Here is a 22,159-nt window from a genome sequence, read left to right on the forward strand (position 1 = left end):
TGCATGGCCCGCAGCGTAGCGAGGATCGGGAAAGGCACCGGAAGGTGAGCATATAATGATTTTTTATTTTTTAAAATTATTTTTAACATTAGATCTTTTTACTATTGATGCTACATAGGCAGCATCAATAGTAAAAAGTTGGTCAATAGCAGCGTTAATGGACTGTGTTACTCTGCGGCATTACGCGGTGTAAAGCAGCCATTAACCCTGTGTGAGCGCTGACTGGAGGGGAGTATAGAGGGGGCACTGATGGAGAGTAGGAAGGGGCGAATTCGTGGCTGGACTGTGCCCGTCGCTGATTGGTCGCGGTCTGCCAGCCGCGATGAAACAGCGACGCAGGATTTCCATTACAGACAGAAAGACAGATAGGCAGACGGAAGTGACCCTTAGACAATTATATAGATAGATTTAACAGCCTTCAGTTCAATCTAGAGCCATGATGACTTGATGGATGAACTCCCTGTAGGAAAATCTTGCGCTAGCCTAGATAGGCCCACCCCAGTCTTCTCAGCCGTTATCTTGATTTTATAAAGCCATCAGGTTCCTGTTCTTCCTCTTCACCTTGTTTTTTCTATTCTTCTGACCATGATGTCCTTTTCCAATGATTGCTCTCTTTGTATGAGGTGTCCAAAGTAAGCAAGTTGTAGCTTGGTGATCCTTGCTTCAAATGACATATCTGGCTTGATTTGTTCCAAATTGATTTGTTTGTTCTTCTTGCCATTTATCGTTCACTTTTGCCCCAAAGAAAAGACTAGAGTATGCACGAGCCATGACTTAGTCGCCAGTGAAATGTTCCTCGATCTGAAGACTTTGTCCAGTGACTTCATTGTTGATTTGCCCATAGCTATTCCCCTATTGACTTCCAATGTTATTGTTTCATTTTGAGCTCATCAATGTAAGTTGAAGTCCTTTACAATTTCTGGTTCGTCACCATCCATTTCAAGTGACTCCTGGTCGTACTTGTCAGTTGTTAACATCTTTGTCTTCTTTATATTAAGTAGCAGTCCCATGTTCGAAGATTCCATAATTCATAATAAGTCCTTCATTCAATCTACGCTTGTTGCAGTCAATGTTTGTAATGATTTGAGGCTCTTAAAAAGGGTTGCATGAGATTTAGAAGAGGGGTGTTTTTTCCATTAGAATACAGCACAAACCTTTTACATACACAATAGCCCAAATTCATTAAGACCTGTTTTTTTTAATGCCAGTCTTGATGAGCGTGGTGAAGTCAGACGCTCTTGATTCATTAAAAGGCGCCTCACCACAAATCTTACTCCAGTCAAGTACTGGAGTAAGATTTGTGGCATAAGGAAGCCCACCGCTGGTCATGTATTTGACAAGTTGGGGTAGCCACACCCTGGTCCAGCTTCGCCCACTTTATCGGAGATGGATGAAAATGGAACGGGAATGCCAAAAATTGTATAATTTCCATGCAAATTTCGTGACTTTTAAAAGCCTTTTATACCAGAATTATGGGGTTAAAGCTCAGATGAATTGGGCCATATATCTGCTTTTGCATCTCTGACTTCTTTAAGTAAATGGTGCAATTCCAGACACAACACATGGAGAGTAATGGTGGTGTTTCTAGAAAACCGTTTTTTTGATCACAAATCTTAAATCTTTTCTTCTCCATTATTAACTTGGGCTACATTTATAATTCAGTCATTTTCCTGCTACAACAAAGCACTGCATTTTCTAAGATAACTGTAGCAGCAAAAACTAGGGTCGCGCTGCATTGCGTTTTGCAATTAAGCTGTATTTCACAGTCATTATATTATAAAACAGAGGCCCAGCACGGTTTCTAAAATTACAATTTTTTATTTGAACAGGATAAACTAAAATATATATTTATTTCAAGTGCATTTGAATCAGTTATAAAATAAATATGGTAAAGGAACATGAAAAATCAAATAAAGTTACACATGGTTTTATAGATGTATGAAATAAGTTATTAAGGGTTCTAGCTAATACTGCCACAATCCATGCTTTATCTCACTCTAATGTCTTTGTGCATTTTGTTATTCATTGATGTAGTTTTAGTATTGTTTTGCGCTGTTTTTTTTCCCAGTGCCCTCATGAGCATGCATTACATTATAACATATCAGGATGTGAATATCCGTCACACTGTATTATGGTAATGCTTGCAGTTCTGGGCAGAGAAACTGGTTTATATGATAGCCCTGAGGAATGTATCTTTGTATATAATACAGTTATGTTAAGTGCAATAGAGTATATGCAGAGCGTAATAATAGTTAAGGTCATTCTTGGTAACATAAAAAAATGAAATATAAAATGCTGACATTCCTGTATGAAAGTACTTGCTAGAAAATAATATATATATATTTTTGCTATATGCCGTGATCAAGCTTGCTTGCTTACCGGCTTGCTATAATTGAATGTTAACCCTTGTGCTTCGTTAGAGGTATAGTTTCATGATTCATCAGCAACTAAAGGGTTAACTTGTGCATAAGCTGAACCTATTTTTTTTTCTAGAACCTTCCATTGTAACATGATGATCTTAGAATAAAACAAAACAAAAAAAAAAGTATCACTTTGGAAATCTACATGCTGGGAAGCTCACTTCCATGCTCAAAAACTGCCTGTACAAACTGCTTGAAAATTCGATCCATGTAGGTCTGCTGCCTTGGCCAGATGCCCTCCAGAAACCCTATATGGCCTCCATAGGCTGTAAGCACCAGTGCAACATTTGGGTTTTGTTTGGCACTTTCCACTGGGATTGCTGAAAAAAAAAGAGAAACTCAATCATAAATAGAAAAGAAATCTAGTTTTTAGCTTATTGTTAAAAGTCATGCTGAAATGTGACTTAAAGAGGTGTTCCCACTAACAAATTTAATTTTAATCAATAGATTAATAATTTTCACACCTGGATGTGTTTTTAACAAAATGTTCATGTGGTGCAATATTCTTATAAGTGTGCTCCTGCTTTGTCTAACCGTGCAGGAAAGGAACATGGTCTGATCATACCACATCTCCAGGGCAGGGGAGGACGCAAAAGAGAGTAAACAGACATTACAGCACGGGATCAGTGTCACAAGGAGGTTTCCTCAAACATCTCCAACTGTCATGACAGCATCGGGGTCTGTGGATTCCACAGATTCAGACAATCTTCCATGTGGCTCCATAGATAGATATGATCAGCACAGTTACTCAGCCATCGACTTGTAAATCTGCAGCTCCTAGGAAGGTTAGAAGGAGTTAAATCTTTGCTGAACTTAGCTTGTTGATTGCCCATGTTCACATGCTGCAGGAGAACCAGTCATGTCTTTTTCCCTATTTAAAGGGAACCTGCCACCGGCATCAGGGGCTTATCTATAGCATTCTGTAATGCTGTAGATAAGCCCCCGATGTATCCTGAAAGATGAGAAAAAGAGGTTAGATTATAGTCACCTGGGCGGTCCCACTGTGGTCCGGTCCGATGGGTGTCGCGGTCCGGTCCAGCACCTCCCATCTTGTTACGATGGCGTCCTCTTCTTGTCTTCATGCTGCGGCTCCGGCGCAGGCGTACTTTGTCTGCCCTGTTGAGGGCAGAGCAAAATACTGCGGTGCGCAGGCACCGGGAAAGGTCAGAGAGATCCGGCGCCTGCGCACTGCAGTACCTTGCTCTGCTGGTGGGCTTAGCTCATCTTTGATTTGGGGGGTGACAGGTTCCCTGTAAGCTGACTCCACTAAGCAAGGGATGCCACACCAGCAATAGTTTTCTGTATTCTGGTTTTGGAGAGGTGGACATATTTTGGTTTACTGGTTATTAACAATGTAGTTGTGAGCAGTGTTTGGTTAACCCTTTCCTTTCCCCCCTGGTGTCTTGATATTACTTTGCTGTCTCTCAGACATAACACTTTATGTACCTAGGTGTATTTACCTGAGAGCTTGTTGTGTGACTGTGTTTCTGTTCTGCCCGGTCTGTCTGTTTTGTATTTCCCCATATATGTATCAGACTAGTGCTGCTTAGGGGCATAGTAAGGAACGAGGCTCCGGCATCTGCACCTTCAGGAGTAATCTCAGGAACAGGGATAGCTAGGAATCTCTAATTTTAGAGTCAGACTAGGAGCACACTTGCTATCCCTCAGTCACACCGTAACACACAACTAATTCTTTCTTTGAGGTAAAACATTGCTTAAAAATAGGCAGTGACATGCTTTGCCTCTTGAAAAGAATCAGCTGTGACCCCGTGCTGTCCTGTCTGTATACTCTTTTGCTTCCTCTCCTGCCCAGGAGCTGTGGTATGATCAGACTATGTTCCTGCACAGTCAGACACAGTCATTACACAGTACATAGCAGGGGCACATTTATAAGATTATCGCAGCACAGGAACATTATTTTTTCACAGATCCAACTGTAGAACTTATTTTTATTCCAAGATCTCTTGATTAAAGTGTACTTTGTGTGAAATCCCTTTACGAAATATCAATATTAATAAAAAATAATGAAGGATTATTCCAAAAAAATCTTCCATAGGATAGGGAATAACTTAGTCATTGCCAGGGTTCTGATTTCTGGGACCGCCAGTGAGAACGGTGCTTTACATCCCAGGAATGGGGCTCTGCAAATTTCTATCTTGAATATTGGAGGTGCCCAGGTTTCACCTCCACTCCATTTACTCTCTATGGTTTTGCCGGAAATAGCTGAGTTCTAGACTCAAGTTTTTGTGGCAATTCCATAAACAATGAATGTAGCGGAGGTTCAGCATAGGTATCTTCATCTCAATCAAGATGGGAATCTCCAGAGCCTGGATTTCGGGATAGTGGGGTCTGAACATTGGGGAAAAAGGATTATTTACAATTTTGGGAATACACCTTTTAATAAATAAAAATATGAATAGTTACATTAATCTGTAAAGTCTCATTTCAGTAGTAAATACACAAGTATCAAAGAGATAGTAGTGACATCATATGGATTGCCATTACAATACTATAGGCTATGGCTTACTCCAACTGTTTATGGGCATATACAGTTTGACACCCTACTCACAGGCATTTCTACTGCCTAATCCTAGACCTTGAATGGTGTGAGAAGGTAGATGCACATCAGGCCATACACATGCATCTGCCTGCTACTACTGTGCATTTTATATTATCAGGCAGTATGAAGGTCTGGATGGCAAAAGTACAACACAGTAGATCTAAAGTCACGAAGACTGGACCTTTGCTCTATTGTAGAGTTAGCATACATTTTTGTGAAGAACTAGATATAGTTCTAAAATGTGTTCCAATATTTTCAGACCAGGTCGATGACCTAAATATTCTATTTAGTACCTTCTATGACAAAATGTCCACATTTAAAAGGTCCAACTTTTAGACAGCGGTCACATTCCATTATGCTGCCCGTTCATGTCTGAAGAGGGCTTACATTTTAATTCCTAAAAAAATGGGATTTATATGTAAACCTAAGAAAAATGTGAAAGTTTGGACTTCATTTTACTTTCTTTGGTCTTGTCTTTAGTTTAGATTTCATTTCTACAATGCAGTTAAGAAAATAAAAGCCAAACTACTAATTACTGAAATGTTTTAACCCATGAAACACTACATAAAGAAATGTCATCTATAAAACAATATTGTACTGCAGATGTAGTGGTAAACGTTTAAAACATGTTACGCCAGTTTACTGGACATGCAGCTTCAGGGAGAAAATGTTTTATTCTCTCTGCAGCCGCTTTCTTCCAGTCATTGGGCTGATGCAGTGAGCAGTTACAGACATCACTACATGGAGACCTTCACCTTTTGGTAATTTTCCATTAATGTGTGTGACTGTGTATGGATATAAACTCACCGTGCCCGGGGGAGAAGACATCATCTACAGCATTCAGACATAACACTGGTATCTCAATAGACTTCACCCTGTGACACGGGCTAGCATCTTTATAGTAGTGATCATTTGTTGGATAACCAAACATTACTGAGGTAAATCTTGTGTCAAACTCTCTTATCGACTTAGCCTATGATGTAAAAAAGATCAGAGAAGAGAGAGAAATCGGATATAGCCAAGTCTAAAGGTACCGTCACACATAACGATATCGTTAACGATATCGTTGCTTTTTGTGACGTAGCAACGATATCGTTAAGGAAATTGTTATGTGTGACAGCGACCAACGATCAGGCCCCTGCTGGGAGATCGTTGGTCGCTGAGGAAAGTCCAGAACTTTATTTCGTCGCTGGATCTCCCGCTGACATCGCTGGATCGGCGTGTGTGACACCGATCCAGCAATGTCTTCACTGGTAACCAAGGTAAACATCGGGTTACTAAGCGCAGGGCCGCGCTTAGTAACCCGATGTTTACCCTGGTTACCAGCGTAAACGTTAAAAAAACAAACAGTACATACTTACCTTCAGCTGTCTGTCCCCGGCGCTCTGCTTCTCTGCACTCCTCCTGCATCCTGTGTCAGCGCCAGCCAGCCGGAAAGCACAGCGGTGACGTCACCGCTCTGCTTTTCGGCTGACCGGTGCTGACAGTGCAGAGGAAAGCAGAGCGCCGGAGGACAGACAGCTGAAGGTAAGTATGTTTGTTTTTTTAACGTTTACGCTGGTAACCAGGGTAAACATCGGGTTACTAAGCGCGGCCCTGCGCTTAGTAACCCGATGTTTACCCTGGTTACCGGGGACCTCGGGATCGCTGGTCGCTGGAGAGCTGTCTGTGTGACAGCTCTCCAGCGACCAAACAGCGACGCTGCAGCGATCGACATCGTTGTCGGTATCGCTGCAGCGTCGCTTAGTGTGACGGTACCTTAAGAAGAATAAATGTAAGGTAAAAACGAGGATTTTTCAGCTGATATTGTGTCTAACATCTAGTAGAGATACTGTTATCAATGTAAACCCAGAAGCTAAATTTAATATTGGGCTGTGCATGGAAATGAATGAATCTAAGGTGCATTTATACTGCACGATTATCGCGACCGCACAATTCTAGAAACTCTTAATTCACGATAATCTAAACAAGCTGCCAATCACTTAACGAATGAGCAAAACACTTGTTCGTCAGGTGAAATGATCTTTTGGTATGCCCAAAACATCATCATTCTCGGCAGCACATCATACAGTGTTAACAGAAACTGTGCTGCCGAGAACAATGTTACTCTATACGCAGTGAAAGCTCTATAAAATGCTGCTGGTTGTTTCACGCAGTACATTGTGTGGTGTAAAAGCTCCCTTAGTCTTGGGCTAATCCACCAGAATACCGGTGGACTCATGGAGGCCCCAAGTTCAGAAAATTAGTCTATTTGAAGCTGACATTAGAGACAGTCACTTGCCGCTAAAGTCTGATTATAGTTACTTTCTCTGTCTATATACATTGTGGAAGATAAAATCTATAACTTTGCAGATATTTTATATTGCAAGTGGGGTAAAACAAAAAAGTAAGTCACCATTACCATAGTCTAAAAAAAAGTTTTCATGACTACAGCACTTAATAAACTGCAAGAACGGTACTGACGTGTAGCCATACAGTGCATTTTACAGGTAAGCTTTTTTATGATTGTTTATTATTTCCAGAAGAGCTAGTAGTTTTCATTTTATACAATTTTTGGGTTCACTGAATTATTGATTAACTATTTATTTTTTTAGGTGGGGGAATGTGTAACAGCAATTTTGTAATTATTTTTATGTTTCTTTTCACAAAGTTCACTGTGTAGGATAAATAATGCATTCATTTCATAGTACACATTATTACTGTTGGTGCAATAAAATTGTGTAGTTTTAAAAATAGTACAATTTTTTTTGGTGGGGGGGGAGAGAGAAAGTATTTTTTCCAGAACAAAATAAAGAAGAAAAAAAATGTCGGACTTGAAAATGCAATAAAATACTTTATTTCTATTCCAGGCCATTAAAACAAACCTGTCAGCAAGATTTTGCTAAGTATACTGCAGAGATTGTCTGGTTAGCAGTGTTAAGCTGATTAAAGTGATACCTGTGGTGAAGAAATCTGTCTTGTGGTTCTTGTGTAATCAGTGTTAGAGAAGTTATCAGTTAATGATATGTCCGTGCTCCGGAGCAGAACTGTAGGCAGAGTCTTATCTTCCTGTTCTACGCCCTGAAGCCCAAACAGTCTGTCTCTATGATGAGGAATATGTTTGTGCTTCGGGGCGGCCTGTGGGAAGGTCTTTTCTTGGTTTCTCTGGCCTAGAGCAGGAAGGTAAGACTCTGCCTAGAGTCCCACCCGGGAGCACGGACATATCATTAATAGAGATAGGTGAACTCGAATGGTAAAGTTTGGTGTCTGTACCGAACACCTACTGTTCGGGCACGGACACGGACTTCACCAGGAAGTATGTGAGGGATATTATTGTTTTTTTATTTTTGTTTTATTACAGGCGACTAGGGATTCAGTGGAATTAGGTGTTAGGTGAGTATAACTGTTTTTGTTATTTTTAAATAAAAAATTAAAAGTGTTTTGTTTTATCTATCTATATAATCGTCTAAGGGTCACTTCCGTCTGTTTGTCTGTCTGTCTGTAACAGAAATCAGTGCGGCCGCGAATTCGCCCCTTCCTACTCTCCGTCAGTGCCCCCTCCCTACTGCCCTCCAGTCAGCGCTCACACAAGGTTAATGGCTGTGTTACACCGCGTTATAACGCAGTCCGTTAACGCTGCTATTAACCCTGTGTGACCAACTTTTACTATTGATGCTGCCTATGCAGCATCAATAGTAAAAAGATCTAATGTTAAAAATAATTAAAAAAATAAAAAATCATTATATACTTACCTTCCGGAACCTTTCGCGACGCTCCGGCCCATGCATTGCGGTCTCGCGAGATGATGACGTAGCAGTCTCGCTCGCGAGACTGCTACGTCATCATCTCGCAAGACCGCAATGCATTCTTGGGACCGGAGCGTCGCGAGGAGCATCGCTAAACGCCTCGCCTGGATCCGGGGGCCGCCGGAAGGTGAGTATATAACAATTTTTTATTTTAATTCTTTTTTTAACAGGGATATGGTGCCCACATTGCTATATACTGCGTGGACTGTGTTATATACTGTGTGGGCTGTGCTATATACTACGTTACTGTGCTGTATACTACGTGGCTGTGCTATATACTACATCGCTGTGCTACATACTACATCGCTGTGCTATATACTACGTGGTTATGTTATATACTACGTGACCTGTGTTATATACTGCGTCTCTGTGCTATATACTGTGTGGGCTGTGCTGTATACTACGTAGCTGTGCAATACATTACGTGGCTGGGCAATATACTTCGTGGCTGTGTTATATACTGCGTGAGCTGTGCTATATACTACGTGGGCTGTGCTATATACTACGTGACTGTGTTATATACTACATGGCTGTGTTATATACTACATGGGCTGTGCTATATACTACGCAGCTGTGCAATATACATGGCTGGGCAATATACTACGTGGCTGTGCTATATACTACGTGGCTGTGTTATATACTACGTGGGCTGTGTTATATTCGTTGCCTGTGTTATATACTACGTGGGCTGTGTTATATATTACGTGGGCTGTGCTATATACTACGTGGGCTGTGCTATATACTACGTGGGCTGTGTTATACACTGCGTGGGCTGTGTTATACACTGCATGGGCTGTGCTATATACTACGTGGCTGTGTTGTATACTAAATGGCTGTGTTATATACTACGTGGGCTATGATATATACTACGTGGCCTGTGTTATATACTACGTGGCCTGTGTTATATACTACGTGGCCTGTCTTATATACTACGTGGCCTTTGTTATATACTACGTGGGCTGTGTTATATACTACGTGGGCTGTGTTATATACTACGTGGGCTGTGTTATACACTGCTTGGGCTGTGCTATATACTACGTGGGCTGTGTTATACACTGCGTGGGCTGTGCTATATAATACGTGGCTGTGTTATATACTACATGGCTGTGCTATATACTACGTGGCTGTGTTATATACTGCGAGAGCTGTGTTATATACTACGTGGCTGTGTTAAATACTACGTGGCTGTGTTATATACTGCGTGAGCTGTGTTATATACTAAGTGGGCTGTGCTATATACTACGTACCTGTGCAATATACATGGCTGGGCAATATACTATGTGGCTGTGCTATATACTATGTGGCTGTGCTATATACTGCGTGGGCTGTGTTATACACTGCGTGGGCTGTGCTATATACTACGTGGGCTGTGCTATATACTACGTGGGCTGTGCTATATACTACTTGGTTGTGTTACATACTGCATGAGCTGTGTTATATACTACGTGACCTGTGTTATATACTGCGTCTCTGTGCTATATACTACGTGGGCTGTGCTATATACTACGTAGCTGTGCAATATACTACGTCACCTGTGCTATATGCTACGTGGGCTGTGTGATATGCTACGTGGGCTGTGTTATATGCTACTTGGCTGTGGTGTATCTCTCTGCTGTATCTGTGCATCATGAATCATGGTATGTGTTAAAGAGGGGGGCCCACTGAGACTCTTTTGCCCGGGGCCCTCAAAAACCTGGAGCCGACCCTGGCTTCACTGATTGGTCACGCCCGGCCGCGAACAATCAGCGACAGGCGCAGTCCGGCCGAGAATTGGCGCAGAATTTGAACCACGCTTCGCTAATTGGTCGCGCCCGGCCGGCGGAATCCTGTGTATAAATTGCATTATTCTGAAAACTTCATAAATAAACTGCATACATATTCTAGAATACCCGATGCGTTAGAATCGGGCCACCATCTAGTTTCTAATAAAGGACTTTATTCTTACTATGTCTTACTATGTCTTTATTTACCATATAACTATAGGATTAGAAATGGATAGGTGTCTTATTGATGTCACCGGACAATACAAAGTCGAAATCAACCCCACAAATATAAACTTCACTTGCTACTGCTACAGAGCAAGTGGGAAGAGCCAGGCAAAGTGCCGAAAGTGACAAATCTAATAGATGTAGCAGCACGGGCAGCACGGTGGAACTGCATTAACCCTCGATGACCAGAAAGGAAAAAAGGTCTAAAACTGAGGCAAACCAGATCTGCCACAAATCCAAAATTGGATCGTGACAACAGCGTGGCAAACACTGGATGTTCGGGCCCCCCATTCAAGTGAATGAGGTCCGGTTTGGGTACTGTTCTGTTACCTGAACTCAAACGTTATTTAACTATTTGGCCGAACCCGAACATCCAGGTGTCCGCACATCTCTAATCATTAACTGAAAACGTCTAACACTGATTACACAAGAAGCACAAGTCGGATTTCTTCACCCCAGGTATCATTTTAATCAGTATAACAGTGGCAAACTGACAATGACTGTAGTTCACTTTGCAAAATCCTGATGACAGGTTTGCTTTAAGTCATGTTCACATGTTATGGATTTTGTCAGTGTTTAGGTGCAGATTTTAAAAATGGATGATACCCACCTAAATTGTCATGCTGATTTTTAGCTTAACATTTCATACATTTCCGGTGAATGTGTATGCTATGTACATCCATCAATATCTTTCTTGTACACTGAAGTTGATAACCTATAACATGTCTTTGTTTGGTCACATAGGTAGTACAATGAAAATAGGGAATAAATCTATTTCCTTTATTTCTTGTGCTACAAGTTGAGAAATTCTATCTCATTTTTTTTAGAAATAAAAATCTATCCCTTATATAGCTGAATGATGACTTGCATATAAAAATGTGTTAAAAGTGACATGGATCATAATGAAAAGATTTTTTTCTGTCTTCATATGAAAAGTGGATTATGCTTCCTTATACTTCCAACATTCACGGTTCGAGTATGGGCCGCCATGTACACGCCGACCACAGGTCCAGTGACCTAAACTCAACAGCTTCATAATGTATGCATATGACGATGTCGAGTTGGGGTTAGGAAACCAGCCTAAGATTTTCTTTACATGCATCGATTTTCAGGTGCTGGTGTTTAGTATGGTGTGTAGACACCTGTAATAGTGCTCTAATATAGTGAATCTTTGAGCAGTTAGTTTGATATGGTCGGTGCTTGCTTGTCTGCTCAGACCTGATCAAGTCACAACTATTATATATGAGATCGGATTGTATGACAGTACCGAGTTCACATATAACAAACATACAGTACCTACCTTCATGACATAATCAATGTCAAATTGTTTTTCCAGTACACTGCGGTGCCTATAAAATAACAAATAAATGGATTTCAATAAAACAATATCTATTAAACTACCTAGCGAATTATTAAAATAATATATTATTTGTCTATTGCAAAGTTATAAAATTTTGGAATATACTTCATTACCTTATTTTGCCACCCAAACCCTATAATGCAATGATGTTTTTATCACAGATTCATTCCCCTTTGGAAGATTCCTGCAACTGATGTTCAGCAAAATGCCATACTATATTCAGAGTACAGGAATTCCCCTGTCTGAGTGCATGGTTGGGGGCAGACAGGCTTAGACAGGGAAAGCCCTGTACACAGACTGAAGATGGTGTATGGATTATTGCTGTGAAGAAGAGATTAAATCAGCTTTTAAAGGGACGTGTCATGTGAAAAAACACTATTATCCCAGATATGGGGTTAATCTGAAGGTTGATAGCATTTTTAAGACGTGTAACGCATGGTTACTAGGAGGAAATTAAATTTAATGCTTCCAGCAGCCTCGAGCTTTCAGTCATAGAGGTGCAACACTGCTTCAGTCACCGCCTAGTACATAGTGAGCGGTGGCTGTAACCACACTCCAGCACTGACTGGCAGCAGGCCCTGTACTGATGCACTGCAGAGCTGGCTGTCAGAATGCTACTAACCTGCAGATTAACCCAATATCTGCAGGTTAATTGAGTTTTTTCACAAGACAGGCCCATTTTAAAGAAGCATTAACTGGGTATTGAAACAGAATGGTAGCATATTGTTTGGGAGAGAAGGAGGAAAAATTAAATAATGAATTATATTACAAAAAATCACACTGTTCCAAAGACATAATAGGTAGGGTTATAGGGAATTTAGATTGTGAGCCCCATTGGGGACAGCGATGATAGTGTGTGCAAACTGTAAAGCGCTGCGGAATATGTTAGAACTATATAAAAACAAAGATTATTACTATTATACTGTTGAATTGCCTGGAGAATAATTAAAAACAGAGAAAAAAGCATATAAAAAAGTTTAGTTACTCCTTTAAGTGATTAATAAACAGGGATTGACATATGCCTCATGTGTTGAGCAACCTGCACTGTACAGACCATCCACAATGTGAGCAATATTAGCTCTGTACATGTATTACTGTTTTATTCACATGTTAACATCTGTCAGCCATCAGCACATGATGTGTATCTTTACTATGTACAGTATTCCACCATGTGTTAAGTTATAAAGATTTATATTCTTACGTATTGTACCCATAAGCGTCAAAAACATAACATGGAAGTTAATTATCAACATGCACTTAACATTCATTACAGGGATAGGAAAAATGATGTGATATTACATAATATATAAGCATCAAAAGGGGGTTGTCCAGCAGAGAAAAATTTTGGTGCAAAGAGGTTGGGCGGAAAAAAAAGAAACCATACTCAAACGCACCTGGGCTACACTACCCCCTTTATAGCATCAGGGGTCCTCTGCAGTAAGTAACTGGTCAGGCATACTGGCATTATCTGTGTCCAGAAGGGATTAGGAAATAGAGACCAGCACTGGAATCGCAATCGGTGAGGGTAAGTATCACTTCTTTTATTCTAAGCTCTTTAAAAAGCACATTTCCTCGTTCAGTGCTCCTCTTCATCTACTTGTTTGCCATCTATATTCGATCTCCTATTTCTTAAAATGGAATCTGTCACCAGGTTTTTGCAACCCCAGTATGATGTAGGGGCAAAGTCCCTGATACCAGTCATGTATCAACCAGGCTGCTTGCTGCAGTTTTGGTACAATCCCTGTTTCATGTTTCATCTAGCGTAGATCTACCCTCTCTCTGAATGCTGATCTCTGTATAACCCGCCCACACCACTGATTGGCAGCTTTCTGTGTACACTGTGCATAGGCAGAAACAATCAGTGGTGAAGGCTGGGGATAAAGGGCTCATGAATATGGAGGACTACATGGTAGCAAGCTACTAGTCCTGTAGTGATGATCTCCTGCTGATGTTGGACCACCCCTTTACAGTTCATGTTCACCCCATATATACTATTTAAAGCAAGGACAGCACAAACTGTAAGGACAGACAAAGATTGTATATGGACCCCCAATATCCTATCATAAGGCACCTAATTATTTCTCACTAATAATCCACCAGAAATTGAGAGCTATGACGCTTATTACTTGAAGCCCTTATGTGCAATTCACATAACAAGTTTTCTAACTTAAATAAATACATTTAGGAGATGTATTACTGGCGCACCCTACACACACCATTGAACAGTCTGCAATAATGGAAAAACAACGGCAGGTGTTGAGTTTTATACCAATTTTACGACCTAAATCCATGCAGATTACACTACAGGAGAAAGACACTTCCCATCATCCAAATGCCAAGTGAAGAGTCTGTATAGACATTAACGATAGTGAAATTTCAGATTTTGAAACCTAAGAGTTGTGAATTCAGTCCTGGACCATAACATCAGCTGAAACAGATAAGTAATATGACAAATGCAATGTATTTATTGAGTTACGCAGTGTACACTACATATATCTGCAAGCAGTAAAATGGTGTTAGGAAGTGAACAAAGGAAAGTGAACATCAATTCAATATGGAGGCTGACCTCATAATTGAAGCTTGAAGGCAAGTGGTTAAGTAGTAATTAAAGAGTATCCAGTTGAGAGTTTTCTCTAGGACCGTTGCAGATTCGAATACTTCCCAACCAGCAGAGAATACGGCAGCTCCCCGCAGCGGGGTCTGACGCCCAGTTTTTCCCAAGTAGTTCAGCAGCAACATTCTAGAAATAAATTCAAAAGGGGCCGATTATTTACAGAATAATAAGAGTCGAGAGACAGTAAAAAAAAGATATAGAAATATTAGGTTTAGTCATTGTCATTATCCATCAACAGCAATTCCATAGTTTGGGAAAGAACGTGAGGAACACGTTCCCAAAAACCTGAAGATCATCATCTTTACTCACTGTCTCTCCAGAGCTTCCTCTCAGCTGCTCCCTGCCGGTCTTTGCTGATATGGCTGTAGGGTGAAGTCACGGTGATAGCTTGTGACTGTCCAGCTAAGGCCTGTGCCGAAATAGATGGTGCTAGACTGCTAAGCCAAGTGACTGGCAGAATTCACGTGCTGTTGTCGTGATGTCACAGCTGTAGCCGTGTTGGCAAAGACCGGCACGGAGCAATGGAGGGCCACCACTGGAGCGGCAAAAGACATATAATGATTTTTGTGTTGATTCTCATATCTTTCCATCCATGCTCATTGTGGCCACTGTTGGGCAGATACCTCATGAGTGATACCTTCTATTTTGATCAATCTAATTGTAGAAGTAATTGCCATTTCTTATCCACAGCAAAGAATCATACTGATCTGGGGTGAATATTCACCATCAGCCAAGCACCAAGAGGTAAAGAATTGGAACAAAAAATTAATAGATAGAAGAGCTTATGTGTCTGCAGTCTGTTCCCAATGGTATAACAAGGGTTGGTACCTCCACTGAGGAGGGGGATGTGGTGGGAGTATGGTTACAAAGACACTGGCCAAACCTCTCTGAGAACCCCAGCAACATGATGATTGCTGCTAAATCACATTTTTAATTTTAAGGAAATAAAAATATATTTTAATCCAATTACTGCAAAAATAGAGATATTTTCTTCTGTATTGTAATTCCTCATTCTGCTACAAAGGCCGAGCTCCTGTCCGCATCTGTCAATTACATGATATAATTGTCAGATAACAGGTAGCCTGTATATTCCTGACTTGGATAAGCTTGTGTTCACACCTCTATTTTCCAATTTCATTTCTCCGGTACCATTCTGGTAACAGATAAACCACTTTAGCCCGGAGTCACACTAGACCGTAATACGGCCGAGGGCAATGCGATAAAAAATCGCATAGCACTCGTCTCAATGTTAATCAATGGGGCAGCTCCTATTATTCGTTGTTTTCTCGGCCGTATTCAGGATCCGAGTGAAATCGCAGCATGCTGCGATTGTCAGCGTATCTCGGCCAAGAATCACCAATGAAAGTCTATGGGGGCGAGAAAAATACGCATTACACACGGACCATCAGTGTGACTTGTGAGAAATACGCACCGATGTTCTATAGAAAAGCCGGCAATTCAGCGCGGTGTACAGTAAAATCACACTGACAGAATAGAATAGAATAGGTAGAATAAATGTGTACACGTAGAATAAGTATATATATATTTCATTCAGCGCTAGATAGCAGAAAAGCTGGTAATTCAGTTGCCGGCTTTTCCTATCTCCTTCCCAAACCCAACAGGATATGAGACATGGTTTACATACAGTAAACCATCTCATATCCCTTCTTTTATTACATATTCCTCTTTAGTAATGTAAGAAGTGTCTTTGTGTCAAATTTGGGGTCTCTAGCTATTAAATTAAAGGGTTAAATCCCGAAAAAAATTGGCATGGGCTCCCGCGCAATTTTCTCCGCCTGAGTGGGAAAGCCAGTGACTGAAGGCAGATATTAATAGCCTAGAGAGGGACCGTGGTTATTGCCCCCCCCCCACCCCCTACCCCCGGCTAAAAACATCTGCCCCCAGCCACCCCAGAAAAGGCACATCTGTAAGATGAGCCTATTCTGGCACTTGGCCACTCTCTTCCCACTCCCGTGTAGAGGTGGGACATGGGGTAATGAAGGGTTAATGTCACCTTGCTATTGTAAGGTGACATTAAGCCAGGTTAATAATGGAGAGGCGTCAATTATGACACCTATCCATTATTAATCCAATAGTACGAAATGGTTAATGAAACACACACACATTATTAAAAAGTATTTTAATGAAATAAAAACACATGGTGTTTTAATATTTTATTATACTCTTAATCCACCTGAAGACCCTTCTCACCTGAAATAAAGTTAAAAAAAAACCAAACAACAATATTCCTTACCTTCCGTCCTTACAGTCTTGTCCCACGCTGTAAATCCATCTGAAGGGGTTAAATCATTTTACACCCAGGAGCTCTGCTAATGCAGCTGTGCTCCTGACTGTAAAACTTGGTGAATGAATGGAATGCAGGGGAATGTACTGTAGTTACCTCGAGTCGCGGTGATGCACCCTCTGCTGGATGAACTCATATGAACTCGAGCGTCCGTTTTGCAAGCCGGCAAGAAAATCTCGCTGTACGGATGCCATACGGATGTCACACGGATAATTTGATGCAAGGAAATCGCATCCTTGCACTGCACAGGGATCACTGTTTTGTAAACATTTGTGCGATTCTCGTCCGTGTAAAACGGACCGTATTTTTATACTTTGTGTGTGTCCCCGGCCTTAATGTGGGGAATGGGCTTGAAAATAAAAAAAACTAAGATTACTCACCCCTTCATTCGTCAGTCACATCAGCCCGCTGCTCTGGGCGATCGTTATTCACTTCCCAACTGATCATGAGTGATATACCTGCAAGACAACTGCAACAAAGCAGTTTACAAAAAAAAAGGTGCACACTACTTCAAATATCAAAAATAATGGTTTTGAAATGCCCGAGCTACTTAAAGAACAGGAGGAGATGGCGCCATGATAAGGTGCCCGATTATGATTTTACGATGCAGTTTTTGAGCCCAGGCGGTAACTGCAGGGAAAGCAAATGAAAAGCCAGCGCTTCATGTGTACTTGCTACAGGTCCCAAACTGCATTGCTAAACCTCATTGTGTACAGGTATCCTATTATGATTCCAAAATATGCACAAACTGCTAAGTAGACAGACCCCCTTAGGGCATATGCACATGGTATCTTTGTGACAGGGTCACTGGTGCCGTACGTGAGGAGAGATATGTGTCACAAAGGTTGCATTCCTGCGTGATGTGAAAGCCATAAGTGTTTCCTCCAGCATGATATGTGCTGAGAACAATCCAGTCGCTATATGGGCATGGCTTTTATGGTGGGTAGGTCAGAGATGACGGGACGCCTACCCACCATATCTCCACCTCCAAGGTGTGGCTGGAGGGAGTTAAATGCCCAGCTAGTTTTTTTCTCTGTCAGTGTGTATGGGGGAAAGGAAGCCTCCTGACTGCTGGCTCCTGCGAGAGCTGCCATACGTGTTGTCCCAGAGGAACTGGGCAGGACTGTATGAACTTTTTATTTTCATTTGAGCTGGACAGGCTGTTTTTCTGTTACCAGTTTGGGTTTTTTGGTTTATGATGCAATAAACCACCCAGAGACTTTACAGTAACTACACGTGTGCCTGTGTCTACCTCGAGGAGCAGCTAAGTGAGCCGACTTTCCACATCTTATAGATGCCAGCATACCCACACATTGTCTGAAGCAGAAGAAGCTTCAAGAAAATGATGGCGGTGTTTTAACTGAAGTGTCTTTGTTGCCTTTTTTTGTCATAGTTGCGGCAACGTTGCCTCCGACGTCTTTTATTTTATATATACAACATATGCACAGCAAATTGTTTTGACATTGCGGTGCATATGTTCATTCTTTTTTCCACTTATTGTGCGCTTTCTCAGATGTTTTCCAGGAGGAATCTACCTAAAAAAGAAGCTGTGCACATATACCCTTAGGGTACCGTCACACAGTGGCATTTTGATCGCTACGACGGCACGATTCGTGACGTTCCAGCAATATAGTTACGATCTCGCAGTGTCTGACACGCTCCTGCGATCAGGGACCCCGCTGAGAATCGTACGTCGTAGCAGATCGTTTGAAACTTTCTTTCGTTGTCTAGTGTCCCGCTGTGGCGGCATGATCACATGGTGTAACAAAGGTGTGCACGATATTGTATACGATGTGCACATAGTAACCAATGGCTTCTACATCGCACGTACGTCATGAAATTATCGCTCCAGCGTCTACATTGCAAAGTGTGACAGCAGTCTACGACGCTGGAGCGATATTGTTACGATGCTGGAGCGTCACGGATCGTGCCGTCGTAGCGATCAAAATGCCACTGTTTGACGGTACCCTTATTCTACGTTCCCACAATCAGTGTTTGCTATGTTTTTGACACTGCATAATTTCTGCAAATTAGTTTGTGTTTTTTCATTGCATTTTTGTGTGTTTTTCAACGTGTTTTTGATGCTGCGTTTTTTTGTTTTTGCCTGTTTGGTGCGTCATGATTCAAATAAAGATGCTTTTTTTAAACTTCCTGGTAGTGACATTCTTAGGTGCGGATTAAATGAGTCTTTTATGTGTATACGCTACGTAAACACACTAAAAACACATGTGCATTTTTTACCTGCTGATTTTTCGCATCTAATGCAAGTCTATTGGGAAATACCACACAGAAAACTCAGCGTACCCGCAAGAGAAATTGACATGCAGCGGATTGTAAAAATGCACCACAGGTCAGTTTAAACAGCATAAAAAAGAAGTACAGTGGGTATGAGAGCTGGTACTGCAAGACTCTGCGTTTTTGCCGCAGCAAGTATACTCAGTGTTAAAAACGCAATAAAAGCTCATTGTGGACATGTAGCCTTGTGTTTTTTCCATCAAAATATCGGTACATGCTGAGCAAGTATGCAATCAAGGTATTAGGGTATGTGTCCACGTTCAGGACTGCATCAGGATTTGGTCAGGATTTTATGCAGGTAAAATCCTGACCAAATCTGCACCTGAGGTCACTGGCAGGCCACCTGCGTTGTCCTTGCATTTTTTCTGCAATGTAAGGACATGCTGCGTTCTTAAAAGACGCGCCGCATGTGCGTTTTTGCGGGTATGCCGCATGCGTCTTTTAATGCATAGTGGAGACGGGATTTCATGAAATCCCCTCCACTATGCTGTAACATCTGGACGCTGCGTTTGTGATGCTGCGGCTCAACGCAGCGTAAAAAACGCAGCGTTTCCTGAACGAGGAAACATACCCAGCAATGTACCACCTGGCAGAGTGTAGACTCTCACAGTCAAACAGAGATTGACTAAGAATAGATGTGACTAGCTTTATGCCGGGTTTTCTTTCTTTTCTGAAATACAGAAAAACATGGTAGCAGCCCCTTTCTATATATTTCTAGATTAGCTTTTGCAGTTTGATAGCAATATAATAAAGTGTTATTAATTAACTAAATTCATAAACTGCTTTTTAAATCAATTATCTTTTTTTTTCCATTTTTGGAAGTATTTTATACTAAACTTTTGCAATAATTTATGTTATTCCATTCCGTGATTCACCCTCTGCACGAGATGACCTTCTCAAAGCTTTGCCCAGAAAAGACTGTAATATCTGTGCCATGCTGCCCAGAATAATCAGTGGGGGTGGGGGGATTTAAAGCGGTTTTTGCTCCAAAATCAGCTTTATAGGACAAGAAGAAACCTGTCCCATTGCTGATGCTATCGGAGGATAGCTCACTGCATAGACAACTGCTTGTCCATAGATGTGGGCTGACATTTAATGTGCTGTAGACCCCAAAACAGTAGGAGAATTTGAATTAAAGTACATGCTCTATAGTTTGAACTGTTCTCATTATTTCCCTAATAAGAATACAAATGTGACAGAGAGCAATAAGTAATACTTTTTCTCTGTAGAACTGCTGATCGTATCCATACATGGTGACAAAGATATGAGATTGCATATCTTACAGCAAACAGATTTAGAAGAAATTGTAATGAGTCTTACCCGCCCATGGAAACCCCAGCCGCCATAATTGGAGCTTCTGGGTATACGGCATGCACATGCTGGATGACTGTCTCTAAATCTTCTGTATTAGCAGCACAATATGTCCTTGGTGTCTAAGAAGAACAGTTAGAAGACACTTCAATAAGTCCCTCTGTGATAAAAGTTCTCATAACGGTCATACCGCCAACATTAATGACATTTTAAGCCATAAGAGAAAATACATATACATTTCCATTGCACAGTTTACAATAGATGCATATGTTACATGGTCAAAAGTAAAAAATGAGTTTGTAATACGCAGAGCACCAGAAGTAACTTAGATGACCCTACCTTAAAGAATCACTCCCCGTAAAATTATTATGGGCTCAACCTGTGTGAAAGAATGTGTGGAGACGGTGTATTAATATACTCACAGATCACCGTCTCCAGTTTCCAGCATTGCGCCAGTCCTCTTCAGAGTCACGTGACGGAAGGTCCAACGTTCTGTCTCACACTGGGTTTTATGCATGAGCCAGAAATGGCTTTTACAATGTAAGTACATGGATCGTCAGAACAAGCCTCCATACACTTACATTGTAAAAGCTACTTCTCATTCACACATAAACCCCAGTGTGAGAAGGTAAGTCGTCAGGGTAGTCACATGATAAGGAAGAGGAGCGAAGCAGCGCTGGAAACCGGGGTAGATGGCGATCAGTGAGTATATTAATACACTTACACTACATATACACTACCGTTCAAAAGTTTAGGGTCACCCAGACAATTTTGGGTTTTCTATGAAAACTCATACTTTTATTAATCAAATGAGTTGCCAAATGAATTGAAAATCTAGTCCAGATATTGACAAGGATCGATAAAAAAGATTTTTATTTGAAATAATAATTTTCTCCTTGAAACTTTGCTTTCGTCAAAGAATGCTCCTTTTGCAGCAATTACAGCATTGCAGGCCTTTGGCATTCTAGCAGTTAATTTGCTGAGGTAATCTGGAAAAATTTCACCCCATGCTTCCAGGAGAACCTCCCACGAGTTGGTTTAGCTTGATGGCCACTTTTTGCGTACTATATGGTCAAGCTGCTCTCACAACAGCTCAATGGGGTTGAGATCTGGTGACTGCGCTGACCACTCCATTACAGGTAGAATACCAGCTCCTGCTTCCTCCCTAAATAGTTCTTGCATAATTTGGAGGTGTGCTTTGGGTCATTGTCCTGTTGTAGGATGAAATTGGCTCCAATCAAGCGCTGTCCACAGGGTATGGCATGGTGTTGCAAAATGGAGTGATAGCCTTCCTTATTCAATATCCCTTTTACCTTGTACAAATCTCCCACTTTACCAGCACCAAAGCAACCCCAGACCATCACATTACCTCCACCATGCTTGACAGATGCCGTCAGACACTCTTCCAGCATCTTTTCAGTTGCTCTGCGTCTCACAAATGTTCTTCTGTGTGATCCAAACACCTCAAACTTGGATTCGTCTGTCCATAACACTTTTTTCCAATCTTCCTCTGTCCAATGT

The 22,159-nt window shown here is 41.3% G+C and overlaps 1 protein-coding gene across 2 annotated transcripts in view; it reads right to left on the reverse strand.

Annotated features, from left to right (window-relative positions):
• Nucleotides 1-1,796: 1,796 nt before the first annotated feature.
• The window catches only part of ABHD3 (abhydrolase domain containing 3, phospholipase), a 94,589-nt gene continuing 74,226 nt past the window's right edge, over nt 1,797-22,159 (reverse strand). Inside the window, exons 5-10 of one of the 2 annotated variants that reach the window (XM_069731177.1) lie at nt 20,648-20,760; nt 14,680-14,853; nt 12,054-12,102; nt 5,788-5,953; nt 2,568-2,740; nt 1,959-2,214 (exon numbers count right to left, since the gene is read on the reverse strand). In XM_069731177.1, the coding sequence (XP_069587278.1) occupies nt 2,092-2,214; nt 2,568-2,740; nt 5,788-5,953; nt 12,054-12,102; nt 14,680-14,853; nt 20,648-20,760 (798 nt within the window). In that variant the 3' untranslated portion in view covers nt 1,959-2,091. Of the gene's footprint in view, nt 2,741-5,787; nt 5,954-12,053; nt 12,103-14,679; nt 14,854-20,647; nt 20,761-22,159 lie in introns of both variants that reach the window. The other variant, XM_069731176.1, reaches the window with a different exon arrangement.

This window comes from Ranitomeya imitator, chromosome 6 (assembly GCF_032444005.1).
Source record: "Ranitomeya imitator isolate aRanImi1 chromosome 6, aRanImi1.pri, whole genome shotgun sequence".
NCBI lineage: Eukaryota > Metazoa > Chordata > Amphibia > Anura > Dendrobatidae > Ranitomeya > Ranitomeya imitator.